The following is a 19,449-nucleotide window of genomic DNA, read 5'->3' on the forward strand; positions in this document are numbered from 1 at the left end:
AAACAATTTTAGCAAGGTTTCAGGATACAAAATCAACATTCAAAACCAGTAGCAGTTTGATATACCAGTAACATACAAGCTGAGAGCCACATCAAGAATACAATCCCATTTACACACACAAACACACATACACACAATATCTAGCAAATATGTGTAACCATTGAGGTGAAATATCTCTACAAGAAGAACTAAGAAACACTGCTGAAATAAATCATAGATAACAGAAACAAATGGAAAGACATTCCATGCTCATGAATTGAAGGAATCGGTATCGTTAAAGTAGTCACACTGCTCAAAGCAGTCTACACATTCAACACTATTTCTGTCAAGCTACAATGGAATTTTTCACAGAATTGGAAAAAACTGTTAAAATTCATATGGAACCGCAAAAGGGTCCAAATAGCCAAATCAATTCTAGGCAAAAAAAAACGAAGTTGGAGGCATCACATTACTTCAAATATAAGGTTGCATATCCAAAACAGCATGGTACTGGTACAAAAACAGACATTTAGGCCAATAGAACATAGTGAACCTAGAAATAAAGCCACATACCTATAACCATCTGATTTTCAACAGAATTGAGAAAAGCAAGCAATACTCAAAGGCCCAGTAAATGATGCTGGGATATCTGGCTAGCCATATGTAGAAAATGAAACTGGACCTCTGCCTATCTCCATATACAAAAATTAGCTCAAGATGGATTATATATTTAAATCTAAGACCTCAAACTATAAGAACCCTAGAACACCTACGAAACACCATTCTGGACATCAGCCTTGGGAAAGAATTTATGACTAAGTCTTGAAAGCAATTGCAACAAAAAACAAAAATTGTCAAGTACCACCTAATTAAACTAGAGAGCTTCTGCATAGCAAAAGAAACAACAGAGTAAACAACCTACTTACAGAATGGGAAAATATATTCACAAGCTGTGCATCTGACAAAGGTCTAATATCCAGAATCTATAAGTAACTTAAACCACTGAACAAGCCGAAAACAACCCCATTAAAAATTGGCAAAAAAAAAAGTTTGAGACCAGCTTGCGCAACAGAAAGAGACCCTGTCTCTACAAAAAAATTAAAAAAAAAAGTTAGGCAGGTGTGGTGGCACAAGCTGCCCAGATATGTGGGCAGCTGAGGCAGGAGACCAGGAGTTTGAGGCTGCAGCTAGCTGTCTTCACACCACTGCACCCAGCCTGGGTGACAGAGCCAGACCCTGTCTCAAAATAAGAAAAAAAGTGGGCAGAATATGTAATCAGACGTTTCTCAAAAGAAGCCATACAGGTGGCCAACAAACATGAAGCAATGCTCATCATCATTAATTATCAGAGAAATGCAAATCAAAACCACAATAAAATACCATCTCACGTCAGTTAGAGTGGCTATTTTCATAAAGTCAAAAAACTGCCTGGCATGGTGGCTCATACCTGTAATCCCAGCACTTTGGGAGGCTGAGGTGGGTAGATTGCTTTAGCCCAGGAGTTCAAGATCAGTCTGGACAACATGGAAAAACCCTGTCTCTATTCAAAATACAAAATACTAGCTGAACATGGTGGCCCACACCTATAGTTTCAGCAACCTGGTAGGCTGAGGTGAGAGGATCATCTCACCCCACGAGGGCAAGGCTGCAGTGAGCTGTGATCAGGCCACTGCACTCCAGCCTGGGCAATAGAGTGAGACCTTGTCTCAAAAAACAAACAGACAAAAAACTCCGTCAAAACCAGATGTCGATAAGGCTTGTGGAGAAAAGGGAATGCACATAGACTGTTAGTGAGATTGTTAATTAGTTTAGCCACCGTGGAAAGCAGTTTGGAGATTTCTCAAATAACTTAAAACAGAACTACTGTTCAACCCAGCTCTCCCATTACTGGATATATACCCCAAAGAAAACAAATCGTTCTACTAAAAAGACATAATTGTGCGTACATAGCACCACTATTCACAATCACAACAATATGGAATCAGCCCAGATGTCCATCAGTGGTGGATTGGATAAAGACTATGTGGTACATATACACTATGTAATATATATTCCTTTTTTTATTCCATAGTGTATATGTACCACATACAAAGAACATGTACATATATACTATGGAATAAAAAAAGGAATGAAATCATGGGATTTTTTTGTTTGTTTGTTTTGTTTTTTTTTTTTTTTGAGACAGAGTTTCGCTCTTGTTACCCAGGCTGGAGTGCAATGGCGCGATCTCGGCTCACCACAACCTCCGCCTCCTGGGTTCAGGCAATTCTCCTGCCTCAGCCTCCTGAGTAGCTGGGATTACAGGCACGCGCCGCCATGCCCAGCTAATTTTTTCGTATTTTTAGTAGAGACGGGGTTTCACCATGTTGACCAGGATGGTCTCGATCTCTTGACCTCGTGATCCACCCGCCTCAGCCTCCCAAAGTGCTGGGATTACAGGCTTGAGCCACCGCGCCCGGCTCGAAATCATGGTTTTTTTGTAGCAATATGAATGTAACTGGAGGCCATAATCCTAAGCAAATTAACATAGAAATAGAAAACCACATGTTCTCACTTGTAAATGAAAGCAAAACATTGGTTACTCATGGACATACAGATGCCAACAATAGACCCTGGGGACTGCTGAAGGGGAGTGCAGTGCAGGGCAGGGGTTGAAAAACTGTGCTCAGTACCTGAGTGAGAAGATCATTTCAGACCCCAAACCTCAGCATCATAAAATATACAATCATCAGTATACATCATAGGATATACCCAGGTAACATGTACTCCCTGAATGTGAAAAAAAGTTCAAAACAAAATGAAGAAAAAAATGACGACATAAATAGAAAAGGAAAAAAAAAATTTTTTTTTTTTGAGACTTGCTCTGTTGTCCAGACAGGAGTGCAGTGGCTCAATCTTGGCTTACTGCAAGCTCCATCTCCCGGGTTCAAGTGATTTTTGTGCCTCAGCTCCCAATTAGCTGGGACTGCAGGTGCCCACCACCAGCCCAGCTAATTTTTTTTCTGTTTTATATTTTTATTAGAGATGATGTTTCACCATGTTGGTCAGGCTGGTCTTGAACTCCTGACTTCAGGTGATCCACCTGCCTCCGCCTCCCAAAGTGATAGGATTACAGGTATGAGCCATTGCAGCCAGCAGAAAGACATAATTTTTAAATATACATTATAGAGAAATTAAAATTTAAATATACATTATAAGGTAAATGAAAGTGGATGAAAATATGACCATTTTGCATCCTCTGGTGAATCAGTGGATCTAGGCTTTGATTATCAGTGGTAGTTTATGTAGGGGCAGCATTCCATGGTGACCACCAAGGTGTCCCTGCTGTGTACCTCCCTGTGTAATGCTCAGTACTGTGAATTTGATGGATTTTAATCCTTTGATTGGGTTGTATCATATGGCACAGTTCTCCTGGAGATAGGGAGATTAACTGGGTGGACCTGATATAATTACATGAATCTTCTAGGAGCAAAGAGTTCTCTATGGCTCGTTCAAGAGGAAATCGGAGACGTGAAGCACAAGGATTTGATACCCATTGAAAGTTGAGTGAGTCATGAATCAAGAAATGTGGGTGTTTTCTAGGAGATTAGAGCCAACAGCCAGCAAGGAACGTAGGATGTTATTCCTACAACTACAGGGAACAGAATTTGGCTACAAACAAGAATGATGAACTTGGAAGTAAATTTCCCTCAGAGCCTCAAGATAAGAACTCACCCTACTGATACCTGGATATCAGAGAACCCAGCCCAATTTCTGATTTTTGAACTACAGACTGAGAGATTATATATAAATGGTTTTAGAGTTTATTTTTAATTCAGATAAAATTTACATAATATAAAATTTACCATTTAAACTATTTTAGGGTGTACATTTCAGTGGTTTTTAGTACTGTGCTTAAAAGTCACTACTTTCTTTGTTTTTCTCTTTTGCGACACCTGTGCCTTGTGTGGCCTGGGACAGACATGGCCCCCAGAACCTCTGGGCTGCAGAGCTGCTCCAGCTCTGTTCTGGCCACTAGGAGCAGAGAAGCTCTGAGCAGACAAAGCTTTAGAGGACTTAATCATTACTTTCCAATTCTGTATTACTTTCCATTGCCTCAAAAACATACCTCGTCACTCCCAGTTTCCTCCTTTTCCCAGTGATTTGGCAACTACTAATCTGTTTTTTGTCTCTAAAGATTTTCTCATTCTGGACATTTCCTATATATGGAATCATGCAACATTTGGCTTTTTGTGTCTGGCTTGTTTTATTAGTATAACTTTGTCAAGGTTCATCTATGTTATAGCATGTGTCAATATTTCATTCCTTTTTATGGCCTAGTAATGTTTCATTGTATAGGTATACCACATTTTGTTTATCCATTCACTTGTTGATGGATATTTTGTTTGCTTTCTACTTTTTTGGCTATTACAAATAATACTGCAATAAATGTTATACAAATTTTTGTGCAAAGAAATTTTCTGTTGTCTTGGGTATATACCTAGAAGAGGAATTACTGGATCATATAACTTTATGTTTTGCTTTTTGAGGAACTTCGAAACTGCTTTCCAGGATGGCTGTACCATTTTACATTCCCACCTGCAAAGTATGGGGGTTCCATTTTCTCTATATTTTTGCCAATGATTGTTATTATTTGTCTTTTTGATTACAGCCATCCCAGTGTTATCTCATTGTGGTTTTAGTTTGCATTTTTATAATCACTATTGATGCTGAGCATCTTTTCATGTGTTTCTTGGTCATTTGTATATTTCATTTGGAGAAATACCTGTTCAAAAACTTTTGGCTGGGTGAGGGAAAAAGACTACACATGGGGTACAGTGTACACTGCTTGGTTGATAGGTGCACCAAAATCTCAGAAGTCTCCACTGAAGGATTTATTCATGTAACCAAATACCATCTGCTCTGTAAAAACATACTGAAATAAAAAAATACATTTAGAAAAAAAAAAGAGAGACCAAAACAAAAAAACAAAACCTTTGGCCATTTTTCAGTTAGGTTGTTTTCTTTGAGTTGTAAGAACTAGTTATATTTTCTGGATGCTAGACTCTTACCAGAGTCTTACTGTTTGGAAATATTTTCTCACATTGTTTGGGTCATCTTTTCACTTTTGTAGTAGTGTTCTTTGATGTATCAAAGTTTTTAATTTTGATGAAGAGCAATTATGTTTTTTTTTTTTCTTCTGTTTCTTGTGCTTGGTGTTCTGATTAAGAAACTTGGCTAGGGCCGGGCGCGGTGGCTCACGCCTGTAATCCCAGCACTTTGGGAGGCCGAGGCGAGTGGATCACGAGGTCAGGAGATCGAGACCATCCTGGTCAACATGGTGAAACCCCGTCTCTACTAAACATACAAAAAATTAGCCGAGCACGGTGGCGCGTGCCTGTAGTCCCAGCTACTCGGGAGGCTGAGGCAGGAGAATTGTTTGAACCCAGGAGGCGGAGGTTGCAGTGAGCCAGATCGCGCCATTGCACTCCAGCCTGGGTAACAAGAGCGAAACTCCGTCTCAAAAAAAAAAAAGAAACTTGGCTAATCCAAAGTCATGAATATTTATTCCCTTTTTCATTCTAGGTGTTTTATAGATAATTGTAGTTTTTACATTTAGGTCTTCTATCCATTTGAAGTTAATTTTTATATATGTTGAATATCTACTTGTCTCAGCACCATTTGTTGTGGAAGTTATTATTTTCCCCACTGAATTGTCTTGGGATGTTTGTCAAAATCAATTTACCATAATTGTATGGGTTTATTTCTCTACTCTCAATTCCATGATAGTACATTGATCTATATATTGTTCCTTATGCCAGTACCACACTGTTTTGATTACTGGAGCTTTATAGTAAATTCTGAAATTAGGAAGTGTGAATCTTCCACATTTGTTCTTCTTTTTCAAGGTTGCTTAATTATTCTGTATCCCTTGTGATTTCCCTGTGAATTTTAGAATCAGCTGGTCCATTTTTACAAAAAAGACAGTAGAACTTTGATAAGAATTGCAATGAATTTGAAGAGTATTGCTATTTTAATCTTACAGTTCTTGAACACAGAAAGTCTTTCATTTAATTAGGTCTAATTTTTTTCAACAAAGGTTTGCACTTTGCAATGTAGAAGTCTTTCACCTCTATAGTTAAATTTATTCCTAAGTATTTTAATTTTTTTGATGTTATTGTAAATAAAATTATTTTCTTAATCTCATTTGCTGATTACTCATTGTTAGTTTATAGAAATACAATTAAATTTTTTTGTTTTTTTTGAGACGGAGTCTCTCCCTGTCACCCAGGCTGGAGTGCACTGGTGCAATCTTGGCTCACTGCAGCCTCCGCCTCCTAGGTTCAAGCAGTTCTCCCACCTCAACCTCCCAAGTAGTTGGGACAACAGGCGCATGCCACCATGCCCAGCTAATTTTTATAATTTTAGTAAAGATGGGGTTTCACCGTTTGGTCAAGCTAGTCTCAAACTCCTGACCTTGTGATCCACCTGCCTTGGCTTCCCAAAGTGCTGGATTATAGGCGTGAGCCACCGTACCCTGCCACAATTAATATTTTATATTGATCTGATCCTGTAACTTTGCAGAATTCATTTATTTGTCCTAATAGATTTTTTATCTATGAAATGCAAAATCATAACATCTGCAAATAGATATAATTTTCTTTCTTCCTTTCCAATCCAGATGCCTTGTATTTTTTTCTCTTGCTGAATTGTTCTGGCTAGAACTTCTAGAACAATGTTGAATATTAGATAACCTTACCTTCTTCCTGATCTTAGGGCTAAAGCTTTCAGTCTTTTACTTTGCAGCATGCTATTAGCTGTGGGATTTTCCTAGATGTCCTTTATCAGAACGAAGAACTTCCCATCTTTTTGTAATTCGTTGAGTGTTTTTTAAAAAATCGTGAAAAGGTATTGGATTTGTTTAAAATATCAGATCATAGATATATTTTTAATATATGGAAAGTGGAAACTCTAATCTTCTGAGTTAGAAGGTGACCCATACTGCCCTTTCTACTTAATCTTGTTTATCCTCAACTCTGAGGTACTTCTTCCTTTTTTCCTTCAACATTTATTTTAAGTTCTGGGTTACATGAGCAGGATGTGCAGGTTTGTTTCCTAGATAAATGTGTGCCATGGTGGTTTGCTGCACAGATCAACCAATCACCTAGGTATTAAGCCCAGCATTCATTAGCTATTCTTTCTGATGCTTTTCTTTCTGTTCTTTCCCTCCCCCTCTGACAGGTCCCAGTGTGTGTTGTTCCCCCCAATATGTCCATGTGTTCTGATTGTTCAGCTCCCGCTTACAAGTGAGAACATGTGGTGATTTGTTCTTGGTTTTCTTGAATTAGTTTGCTGAGGCTAATGGCTTCCAGCTTCATCCATGTCTCTGCAAAGGACATGTTCTCATTTCTTTTTTTGGCTGCACAGTATTGCATGGTATATATGTACCACATTTTCTTTTCCAGTCTACAATTGAGGGGTATTTGGATTGATTCCATGTCTTTGCTGTTGTGAATAGTGCTCCAATGAACATACACGTGGATTTTTTTTTTTTTTTTTTTTTTTTTTTTTGCGATGGAGTCTTGCTCTTTCACCCAGGCTGGAGGGCAGTGGTACAGTCTCTACCTTCCAGGTTCAAGTGATTCTTCCACCTTAGCTCACTGCAACCTTCACCTCCCAGGTTCAAGTGATTCTTCCACCTCAGCCTCCTGAGTAGCTGGGATTACAGGCACCTGCTACCATACCCAGTTAATTTTTGTAATTTCATAAAGACAGGGTTTCTCCATGTTGGTCAGGCTGGTCTTGAACTCCTGACCTCTGGTGATCTTCTCGCCTCAGCCTCCCAGATTGCTGAGATTACAGGCATGAGCTACTGTGCCCGGCCAATGTGGATGTATTTTCGTGGTAGAATGATTTATATTCCTTTGGGTATATACCCAGGAAAGAGGTTGCTGGGTCCAATGGTATTTCTGCTTCTAGTTCTTTGAGGAATCACCACAACTGTCTTCCACAATGCTTGAAGTAATTTATACCTCCACCAACAGTGTAAAAGCATTCCTTTTTCTCTGCAGCTTCGCCAGCATATGTTGTTTCTTGACTTTTTAATAATTGGCATTCTGACTGATGTGAGATGGTATCTCATTGTGGTTTTGATTTGCATTTCTCTAATGATCAGTGACGTTGAACTTTTTTTCATGTTTATTGGCTGCATAAATGTCTTCTTTTGAGAAGTGTCTGTTTCTGTCCTTTGCCCATTTTTTAATGGTGTTTTTGTTTGTTTGTTTTTTTGTTTTTGTAAATTTGTTTAAGTTTATTATAGACTCTGGATATTAGACCTTTGTCAGAAGGCAAAAATTTTTTCCATTCTGTAGTTTGTCTGTTCACTCTAATGATAGTTTATTTTGCTGTGCTTTAGTTTAATTAGATCTTATTTGTCAATTTTTGCATTTGTTGCAATTGCTTTTGGAGTTTTCCTCATGAAATCTTTGCCCATGCCTATGTCCTGAATGGTATTGCCTAGATTTTCTTTTAGGGTTTTTATCATTTTGGGTTTTACATTTAAATTTTTAATCCATCATGAGTTAATTTCTGTACAAGGTGTAAGGAAGGTGATGTGGTTTAGCTTTGTGTCCCCACACAAATCTCATTTGAATTGTAATCCCCAGGTGTTAAGGGAGGAACCTGATGGGAAGTAACTGGATTATGGGGTGGTTTCACCCATGCTATTTCTGTGATATGAGGCAGTTCTCAGGAAATATGATGGTTTTATAACTGTTTGGCAAGTTGTCCTTTACTCACCCTTCTCTCGCCTGCCACCTTGTGAAGAAAGTGCCTGCTTCCCCTTCAGCCATAATTGTAAGTTTCCTGAGGCCTCCATGGCCATGTGGAAATGTGAGTCAATTAAATCTCTTTCTTTTATAAATTACCCAGTTTCAGGGAAGTTCTTTATAGCAATGTGAGAATGGATTAATACAGAAGGGGTCCATTTTCAATTTTCTGCATATGGCTAGCCAGTTTTACCAGCACCATTTATTAAATAGTGAATCCTTTCCCTATTGCATGTTTTAGTCAGGTTCATTGAAGATCAGATGGTTGTAGGTGTGCAGTGTTATTTCTGAGTTCCCTATTCTGTTCCATTGTTCTGTGTGTCTGTTTTTATACCAGTACCATGCTATTTTGGTTACTATAGCCTTGTAGTGTAGTTTGAAGCTAGGTAATGTGATGCTTCTACCTTTGTTCTTTTTGCTTGGGATTGTCTTGGCTATTTGGGCTCTTTTCTGGTTCCATATGAATTTTTAAATAGTAGGTTTCTTTTGTTTTTGTGGGATTCTTTTTTGAGACAGAGTCTTGTTCTGTCAACCAGGCCAGAGTGCTGTGGCGTGATCTCACCTCACTGCAACTTCCACCTCCTGGATTCAGACAGTTCTGCCTCAGCCGCTGAGTAGCTGGGACTGCAGGCACGTACCACCACGCCTGGCTAATTTTTGTATTTTTTAGTAGAGATGGGGTTTCACTATGTTGGCTAGGCTTGTCTTGAACTCCACCTGCCTCTGCCTCCCAAAATGCTGAGATTGCAGTCATGAGCCACCACGCCTAGCCAGTAGTGTTTTCTAATTCAGTGAAGAATGGCAATGGTAGTTTGATGGGAATAGCATTGAATTTATAAATTGCTTTGGGCGATATGGCCATTTTCACAATATTGATTCTTCCTATCTATGAGGATGAAATGTTTTTCCATTTGTTGGTGTCCTATCTTATTTCTTTGAGCAGTGGTTTGTAGTACTCCTTGAAGGAGTCCTTCACGTCACTTGTTAGCTGTATTCCTAGGTATTTTGTTCTCTTTGTAACAATCGTGAATGGGAGTTCATTCGTGATTGCATTCTCTGCTTGCTTATTGGTGGTGTATAGTAATGCCAGCAAGTTTTGCACATTGATTTTATATCCTGAGACTTTGCTGAAGTTGCTTATCAGCTTAGGAAGCTTTTGGACTGAGACGATGGGGTTTTCTAGATATAGGATCATGTCATCTGCAAACAAAGATAATTTGACTTATTCTTTTCCGATTTGAATACACTTAATTTTTTGCTCTTGCCTGATTGCCCTGACCAGAACTTTCAATACTATCTTTTAGAGGAGTGGTTAGAGAAAGCATCCTTATCTCGTGCCAGTTTTACAAGGGGAATAATTTCAGCTTTTGCCTATTCAGTATTATATTGGCTGTGGGTTTGTCATATATGGCTATTATTGTTTTGAGGCATGTTTGTTCACCTGGTTTACTGAGAGTTTTTGACATGAAGGGGTATTAAATTTTATCAAAGGCCTTTTCTGCATCTACTGAGATAATCATGTGGTTTTTGTCTTAGTTCTGTTTATGAATTACATTTATTGATGTGCATCTGTTGAACCAAACTTGCATTCTCAAAGAGTAAGCCAGATTGATCGTGGTGGGTAAGCATTTTGATGTGCTGCTGGATTTGGTTTGCCAGTATTTTATTGACCGTTTTTGCATCGATGTTCATCAGGGATATTAGCCTAAAGTTTTCCCTTTTTGTTGTATCTCTGCCAGGTTTTGTTATGAGGATGATGCTAGCCTCATAAAATGAGTTAGGGAGGAGTCCCTCCTTTCACTTGTTTGTAGTAGTTTCAGTAGAAAATAAATCCATCTGGTCCTGAACTTCTTTGGGTTGGTAAGCTACTTATTACTGCCTCAATTTCAGAACTCATTACTATTCTGTTCAGGGATTTAATTTTTTCCTGGTTCAGTCTTGGGAGGGTGCATGTGCCCAGGAATTTATATATTGATTCTAGATTTTTCAGTATATGTGCATAGAGGTGCTTATAATATTCCTTGATGTTTGTATTTCTGTGGGGTCAGTAGTGATATCCCTCTTTTCATTTCTGATTGTGTCTATTTGTCTATTTGATTATTTTTTCTTCTTTATTAGTCTAGCTAGCAGTCTATTTTATTAAAGTTTTTAAAATACAAATGTATTGATTTTTTTGAAGGGTTTTGTGTGTGTGTGTCTCTAACTCTTTCAGTTCTGCTCTGATTTTGCTTATTTCTTTTATCCTGCTAGCTTTGGGGTTTGTTTGCTGTTGGTTCTCTAGTTCATTTAGTAGTGATGTTAGTTGTGATGTGTGTTAGCTAAAAAGATGTTTTAGCTTTTTGATGTGGGCATTTAGTGCTACAAATGTCCCTCTTAACACTGCTTTAACTGTGTCCCAGAGATTCTGGTATGTTTGTTCTCATTAGTTTCAAAGAACATCTTGATTTCTGCCTTAATTTCATTATTTACCCAGGAGTCATTCAGGAGCAGATTGTTCAATTTTCATGTAGTTGTGGGTTTTCAGTGAATTTCTTAGTCTTGAGTTCTAATTTGATTGTGCTGTGGTCTCAGAGACTGTTATGATTTCAGTTCTTTTGCATTTGCTGGGTATTTTACTTCTGATTGTGATCAATTTTAGAATAAGTGCCATGTGACGATGAAAAGAATGTATATTCTTTTGTTTGGGGGTGGAAAATTCTGTATTTATCTTTCAGGTTATCTTGATCGAGAGCTGAGTTCAGATCCTGTGAGTTAATTTTCTGTCTCAGTGATCTCTCTAATATTTTCATTGGGGTGTTAAAGTCTCCCAGTATTATTGTGTGGCAGTCTGAGTGTCTTTATAGGTCTCTAAGGACTTGCTTTATGAATCTGGGTATTCCTGTGTTGGGTGCATGTATATTTAGGATAGTTAGCTATTCTTGTTGAATTGAACCTTTTACCGTTATGTAATGCTCTTGTCTTTTTTGATCTGTGTTGGTTTGAAGTCTGTTTTGTCAGGAACAAGGATTGCAACCCCTGATTTTTCCTATTTTTCATTTGCTCAATAAAATTTTCCTTCAGCCTTTTATTTTGAGCCTATGTGTGTTTTTGCACGTAAGATAGGGGTCTCTTGAAGACAGCCTAGTGATGGGTCTTAACTCTTAATCCAGCTTGCCATTCTGTGTCTTTTAATTGGGGCATTTATGCCATTTACATTTAAGGTTAATATTATTATATGTGAATTTGATCCTGTCATCATGATGCTAGCTCGTTATTTTGCAGGCTTGTTCATGTGATTACTTCATAGTATCATTGGTTTGTTTGTGTACCTCAGTGCGCTTTTGTATTGACTGGTAACAGTTTTTCCTTTCCATATTTAGTTCTTCCTTTAGGAACTCTTTCAAGGCAGGCCCAATGGTGATGAATTCCCTCAGCATTTGCTTATCTGAAAATGATATTATTTCTCCTTTGCCTTTAAAGCTTAGTTTGGCTGGATATGAAATTCTTGGTGAGAATTTTTTTTTTTTTTTTTTTTAAGAATGTTGAACATTGGCCCCCAATCCTTTGTGGCTTGTATGGTTTCTACTGAGAGATCTGCTGTTACTCTGATTGGTTTTCCTTTGTAGGTGACCTGGCCTTTCTCTCTGTCCACACTAAACTTTTTTTTTTTTTTTTTTTTTTTTTCATTTTGACCTCGCACAATCTGATGATTATGTGTTTTGGGGTTGATCTCTTGTGCAGTATCTTATTGGGGTTCTCTGGATTTCCTGAATTTGAATGTTGACCTGTCTTGCCAGGTTGGGAATGTCCTCCTGGATATTATCCTGAAGTATGTTTTCCAACTTAGTTCCATTCTCCCCTTCTTTTTCAGGGACACCAATGAGTTGGAGATTTATTCTCCTTACATAATTCCATATTCTTTGGAGATTTAGTTCATTCCTTTTCATTATTTCTTCTCTGTTCTTGCCTGCCTCTCTTACTTCAAAATGATTATCTTCAAGCTCTGAGATTCTTTCCTTCAGTTGGTCTGTTCTGCTATTGCTACTTGTGATTGCATTGTGAGGTTCTCATGTTGTGTTATTCAGCTTCATCATTGTCAGTTATATTCCTCTTTAAACTGGTTATTCTACTTATCAGCACCTGTATTGTTTTATCATGATTCTTAGCTTCTTTGCAATGGATTACAGCATGCTCCTTTAGCTCAGTGAAGTTCCATATTACTAATCTTCTGACGCCTACTTCTGCCAATTCAGCCATCTCAGCCTCAGCCCAGTTCTGTGCCCTTTCTGGAGAAGTGTTGTGATCATTAAGAGGATAAAAGGCACTCTGTTTGCTTTTGAGTTTTCAGCATTTTTGCATTGAGTCTTTCTCATCTTTTTGGGCTTATCTATCTTTGATATTTGAGATTGCTGACTTTTGGAAGGGGTTTTTGTGGGGTCTTTTTTGTTGATGTTGTTGTCTTTGCTTTCTGTCTTTTTTTTTTTTTGGTTTGTCTTTTAACATTCAGGCCACTCTTCTGTAGGGCTGTGGCAGTTTTCTGGGGGATTGCTCCAGACCCTAGCTGCCTCAGTTTTTTCTGTACATGGAGGTATCATCAGTGAAGGCTGTGTAACAGCAAAGGTGGCAGCCTGCTCCTTCCTCTGGGAGCTCCATCCCAGGGCGGTACAGACCTGTTGCTGGCTTGAATTCTTCTATAGGAGGTGTCCGGAGGCCCCTGTTCAGAGGTTTTACCACATTCTGAGGGCTGGGTGCAGTGGCTCATGCCTGTAACCCCAGTACTCTTGGAGGCCGAGGTGAGTGGATCACTTGAGGTCAGGAGTTTGAGACCAATCTGGCCAACATGGTGAAACCCTGTCTGTATTAAAAAATAATAATAATAATTAGCTGGGCGTGGTGGCAAGTGCCTGTAATCCCAGCCACTCAGGAGGCTAAGGCAGGAGGATAGCTTGAGCCCAGGAGGCAGAGGTTGCAGTGAGCCGAGAGCACGCCACTGTACTCCAGGCTGGGCAACAGAATGAGACTGCATCTCAAAAAAAAAGCAGTATGCCCGCTTTTTAGTAGAGCAGGTGTGCTGCACTGGGGGAACCCTTCTTTTACCTAGACTCTTCAGAGCCAGCAGGCAGGAAAGACTGAGTTGACTGAACTGCAGAGACAGCAGCTGCCCATTTCCCCAGGGGCTCCGTCCTGGGGAGAGATCAGAATTCTGCCTGTATAACCCTGCCTGGAGTTGCTGAAATTCCCGCAGGGAGGCCCAGCCCTGTGAGAAGGGATGGATCAGGGTCCCACTTAAAGAATTAGTCTGGCCATGATCTGGCATAGCAGCTGTGCTGCATTGTAGAGGACTCGTCCAGACTGCCTGAACTCCCTAGACCCAGCAGGCTAGAACAGTTGAGTCAACCGAACTGCAGAGATGGTGGCCACACCTCCCTCAGGAACTTGCTCTGTCTCAGCCAGTCTCCCATCTGTTGGTGCAGGGTGTCTGGAATTCCAAGTCAGTGGATCTTAACTTGGGAGGTGCCATAGAGGTGGGTTCTGCAGAACAATGCTGCCTGGCTCCCATGGATTCAGCCACCTTCCTAGGGAATGTATGGGTGGACTTCCTGCCTTGCAGGATTCTTTTTTTAAATCATCTTTACAGGGATTTCTGGGGCCAAAGTATGTCAAACTCCTGGGTCTGTGTGTGTGCCTGAGTGGCTGCTCTGTTAAGACTCTGCATACACAGCTCTGTATATCGGACCTAAGGCCCTGGTGGTATGGGCTCATGAGGGAATCTCCTGATGCATGGGTTGCAAAGATCCATGGTAATAGCGTGGTTTCCTGGATGGGGTCACGCAATCACTCACTAATTCCCTTGGCTGGAGGTGGGTTGTTTTTTTTTTTGGGCTCTGTGCCGCTCCTGGGTGGGCAGTTGCCCTACCTCATTTTTCTTCATTCTCTGGGGGTCAAGTTGTTCACCTGGTCAGTCGCAATGTGAGAAGCTAGGTATTTCAGTTGAAGGTGCTTAATTGACTCGCCATTTTCATTCTCCCTGAGAGCCATGGTCCACAGCTTCCTCCTCTTTTTTTTTTTTTTTTTTTCAAGACAGAGTCTCTCTCTGTTACCCAGGCTGCAGTGCAGTGGCATGATTTCAGCTCACTGTAACCTCTGTCTCCTAGGTTCAAGCAATTCTCCCTGCTTCAGCTTCCCAAGTAGCTGGGATTACAGGTGCCCGCCATTATACCTGGTTAATTTTTGTTTTTTTAGCAGAGACAGAATTTTGCCATGTTGGCCAGGCTGGTCTCAAACCCGTGACCTCAAGTGATTTGCCCATCTTGGCCTCCTAAAGTGCTGGGATTACTGGTGTGAGCCACTGTGCCTGGCCCGCAGCTGGTTCTTATCAGCCACTTAGGCCCTACCTTGGTAATAGAGTTTGTCAAATGCTTTTCTGCATCTATTGAAATGATCATGTGTATTTCTCTTTATTATAGCATATTAAGTTGATTTAATATGTTGAATCAACCTTCCATTTCTGGGAAATGTCATGATGTATTATTTTTTTAATATTCTGCTGAATTTGTTTTGCTAGTATTTTGTTGAGAATTTTTGCATCTTTGTTCCTTTTTTTGGATAGAATCTTGCTCTGTTGCCCCGGCTGGATTGCAGTGGCATGTTCACAGCTCACCGCAGCCTCCAACTTCTGAGCTCAAGATATCCTCCCAGGGCCGGGCGCGGTGGCTCAAGCCTGTAATCCCAGCACTTTGGGAGGCCAAGGTGGGTGGATCACGAGGTCAAGAGATCGAGACCATCCTGGTCAACAAGGTGAAACCCCATCTCTACTAAAAATACAAAAAATTAGCTGAGCATGGTGGTGCGTGCCTGTAATCCCAGCTACTCAGGAGGCTGAGGTAGGAGAATTGCCTGAACCCAGGAGGCGGAGTTTGTGGTGAGCCAAGATCGCGCCATTGGACTCCAACCTGGGTAACAAGAGTAAAAACTCCGCCTCAAAAAAAAAAAAAAAAGATATCCTCCCACCTCAGCCTTCTGAGTAGCTGGGACTACAGGCATGTGCCACCATACCTGGCTATTTTTTTTAAGTTTAAATTTTTAAATGTTAACATAGAGATGGGATCTCACTGTTTTCTGGGCTGGTCTCAAACTCTTGGGCTCAAGCAGTCCCTTGCCTCAGCCTCTTACAGTGTTGGGATTATAGGCATGAGCCACCACACTTGGCCGCATCTGTATTCTTAAGAGATGTTAGTCTGTAGTTTTTTTGTTTGTTTTTTTTCTTTGTGATCTCTTTGTCTAGCTTTGGTATCAGGGTAATATTGGCATAATAGAATGATTTAGGAGGTGTTCATTCTACTTCTGTTTAAGTGGACAGCGGTTTAAGTGACCAAATATGTGGTAATTTGTTATACAACAATAGAAAACTAATATAACTGCTAAAAAAAATCAACCAGAAATTTTGTGCCTTCTAATGAAAAAACAGATCATCACCTATGGAGCAGCCTTGCAAAAAACAGAAATCTGAATCTGATCAAGCCTGTAGTCTAGACCAGGGTTCCTCAACCCCTGGGCCACGGATTGGTACAAGTCCATGGCCTGTTAGGAGCCAGGCCACACAACAGAAAGTGAGTGGCTGGTGAGTTAGCATTCCTGCCTGAGCTCTGCCTCCTGTCAGATCAGTCTCAGCATTAGATTATCATTGGAGGATAAACCCTATTGTGAAATGCGCATGTGAGGGATCTAGGTTTTGTGCCCTTTATGCGAATCTAGTATTTGATTATCTGAGGTGGAACAGTTTCATCCCAAAACCATCCCCACCTCCCACCCCCAACCACTGGCCCCTGGTGTCAAGAAGGTTGGGGACCGCTGGTCTAGACCCAGTACCAATTTATAAGAAATAAGGACCATGTTAAACTATATCAAGGGCATACAATCAGCAAAATCCAGATATATCATTCTAGGCTAGAAAACATAAATCACACTCACAATTTAATGTAATATAAATTTGTAATGTAATTTTATATAAGAAATTAAGCGGCCGGGCGCGGTGGCTCAAGCCTGTAATCCCAGCACTTTGGGAGGCCGAGGCGGGTGGATCACAACGTCGAGAGATCGAGACCATCCTGGTCAACATGGTGAAACCCCGTCTCTACTAAAAATACAAAAAATTAGCTGGGCATGGTGGTGCGTGCCTGTAATCCCAGCTACTCAGGAGGCTGGGGCAGAATTGCTTGAACCCAGGAGGCGGAGGTTGCGGTGAGCCGAGATCGCGCCATTGCACTCCAGCCTGGGTAACAAGAGCGAAACTCCGTCTCAAAAAAAAAAAAAAAAAGAAATTAAGCAAGTATTAAGCAAAGAAATTAAGCAAAAAGAAAAAAAGCAAAGTGAGGTAGCATGGAAAAATAACTGCAGGAAGCAACTTCTGCGTGTGGGACTTAGTAAACAAAGAAATGAAGTTGGCGTTATGAGAACCTAGAGGCTTGGAATATAGATTCTGTAGAGCTTGGAGTCAGACTTGGAGATTGAGGTGCTGCCCAGCTGGTACTAATACGTCTGAGAAGACATGTTTAAGCTGGTTTGGGATGAACTACCAGTGCCAGAGAGAAGTCCTGTTGGGACGATAGAGATAGGAAAAGCAAGCAGACAGGAGGAGCAGACATTCTCTGTCACCTCCCCTGGCCTTCAAGTATCCCTCTAGAGCTGTGAGAAAAGTCTAGTGAAAGAAAAATGTAATTTGTAAAGTCCCAGTCCCAGTGTCACTAAAAGGGGTTGGAGCTAAAAGATGATAGCATAATAATTGGAACAATAATCAACCTGCTTCTTTCAATTAATACACTGCAAGAAAAAAAAGTGTAATGAAGGGAAATCCATCAATTAAAAGACATGTCAACCAGTTGTAATCTATGGACCATATTTCGATTCTCATCTAAACAAACTATACAGATACTATGAGATATTGGGATTGGGTATGAAATTATATGAAGGATTATTGTTAATTTCTCTAGTGGTGAGAGTGGCATTGTATTTTGGGTTTTTTTTTTTTTTTTTTTTGAGACAGAGTTTCGCTCTTGTTACCCAGGCTGGAGTGCAATGGCGCGATCTTGGCTCACCGCAACCTCCGCCTCCTAGGTTCAAGCAATTCTCCTGCCTCAGCCTCCTGAGTAGCTTGGATTACAGGCACGTGCCACCATGCCCAGCTAATTTTTTGTATTTTTAGTAGAGACGGGGTTTCACCATGTTAACCAGGATGGTCTCTATCTCTCAACCTCGTGATCCACCTGCCTCGGCCTCCCAAAGTGCTGGGATTACAGGCTTGAGCCACCGCGCCTGGCCGGGTTTTTTTTTTTTAAGTTCTTAGTTTTTTGAAATACATCTAAAATATTTCCAAATAAAATGATGTCTGAAATTTTTTTCAAAGTCATATTGGATGGAGAGAGGTGTAGGTGGTGTTGAAACACAAGATTGTTCCTTGAGGAATCTATCTGCACATGTACCCTAGAACTTTAAATAAATAGAAAACACAAGATTGAATGTGACTGGATGGTTATTAGGGCTCAGTGATAGGTATATGGGGTTAATTTTATTCCTCTATCCATGTTGTATATGTTCAGAATTCTCCATAATAAAAATTTTTTTTAAAACTGGAAAAATTCCTTTCATAAACTTTTTTAACCTCTTAGATTGATAGCCAAGCTTTTGCTTTCCTTGATCTTATACTGTTGAGAAAACAATAATTGGAAACATTGTTGCATTTAAACAGTATCTGTAAGAATTAAAAGGCACATACTTTTGATGCCATAATAATAGGAACTACTTGTAAATCTCTCTAAAGGCATTTATACATGGATTTTTATTGCAGCTACAGCAGAGGTTTGGAAACACGCATTCATCAATACAGAGGGTACTAGTTTAATGAATCATGGTGTAGTCACACTATAGAATACTACTCAGTTATTAGAAAATGAGGCAGTTCTAAATGTAGTGATATGGAATAATCTTCAACTAAGAAAGCAAGGTACACACCAGTGTATGTCTATTATTTGTGTCCTTCCCGCCAAAAAAAAAAAAAATATGCTTGAATATATCTAGGTTATCTTTGGAAACGTAGACCAGAAACTGGTAATAGTGGTGGCCTCTGAAACAGGAAACTAGATTACTAAAGGTTTGAGAGTGAGAGAGAGACTTTCTTTTTCTCTGAAAGAATAATAAATATGGGAGCAGTAATGAAATGGCTATTTCTGGCTGAAACTATGGGAAAGACTTTTTGGAAAATAAAGGTAATGAAAGCTTAGTATTGCTCTTGTCTAACAAAAATAGAAAACATTAACAGGTAAATATAATAGGTATTACTTTGAGATACAAAAAATAACTTGACTTATAAGTGGAAAATATCTGAATTTGTTTTTTAGGTGGTGATAGTGGACTGGATGGGTTAGGAGGACCAGGTGTACAACTAGGAAGCCCAGATAAGAAAAAACGCAAGGCAAATACACAGGTAAATTGACATTTTCTTTAATAATCATTTTTCTTTGCTTGCATGATTAGGCTGTTGAGGTAAATTTAAACTTGGTCATAAGTTTTGTTTCATATCCGCATTCAGATCCATTAGTGAATTCTGCAGTGATTATACTTTTTTTTTTAAGTCTGTAACTAGTGGCTATTATCACACAGTAGGCATACAGTAGATTTAACAAAAAGG

The 19,449-nt window shown here is 39.7% G+C and overlaps 1 protein-coding gene across 2 annotated transcripts in view; it reads left to right on the forward strand.

Annotated features, from left to right (window-relative positions):
- The window catches only part of PYGO1 (pygopus family PHD finger 1), a 51,898-nt gene that overhangs the window by 22,383 nt on the left and 10,066 nt on the right, over window positions 1-19,449 (forward strand). For both annotated transcript variants that reach the window (XM_074394215.1, XM_039462969.2), the window contains exon 2: window positions 19,160-19,245. In XM_074394215.1, the coding sequence (XP_074250316.1) occupies window positions 19,160-19,245 (86 nt within the window). The remainder of the gene's footprint in view (window positions 1-19,159; window positions 19,246-19,449) is intronic.

The sequence above is a fragment of the Saimiri boliviensis genome, chromosome 2 (genome assembly GCF_048565385.1).
Source record: "Saimiri boliviensis isolate mSaiBol1 chromosome 2, mSaiBol1.pri, whole genome shotgun sequence".
Taxonomy (NCBI): Eukaryota; Metazoa; Chordata; class Mammalia; order Primates; family Cebidae; genus Saimiri; species Saimiri boliviensis.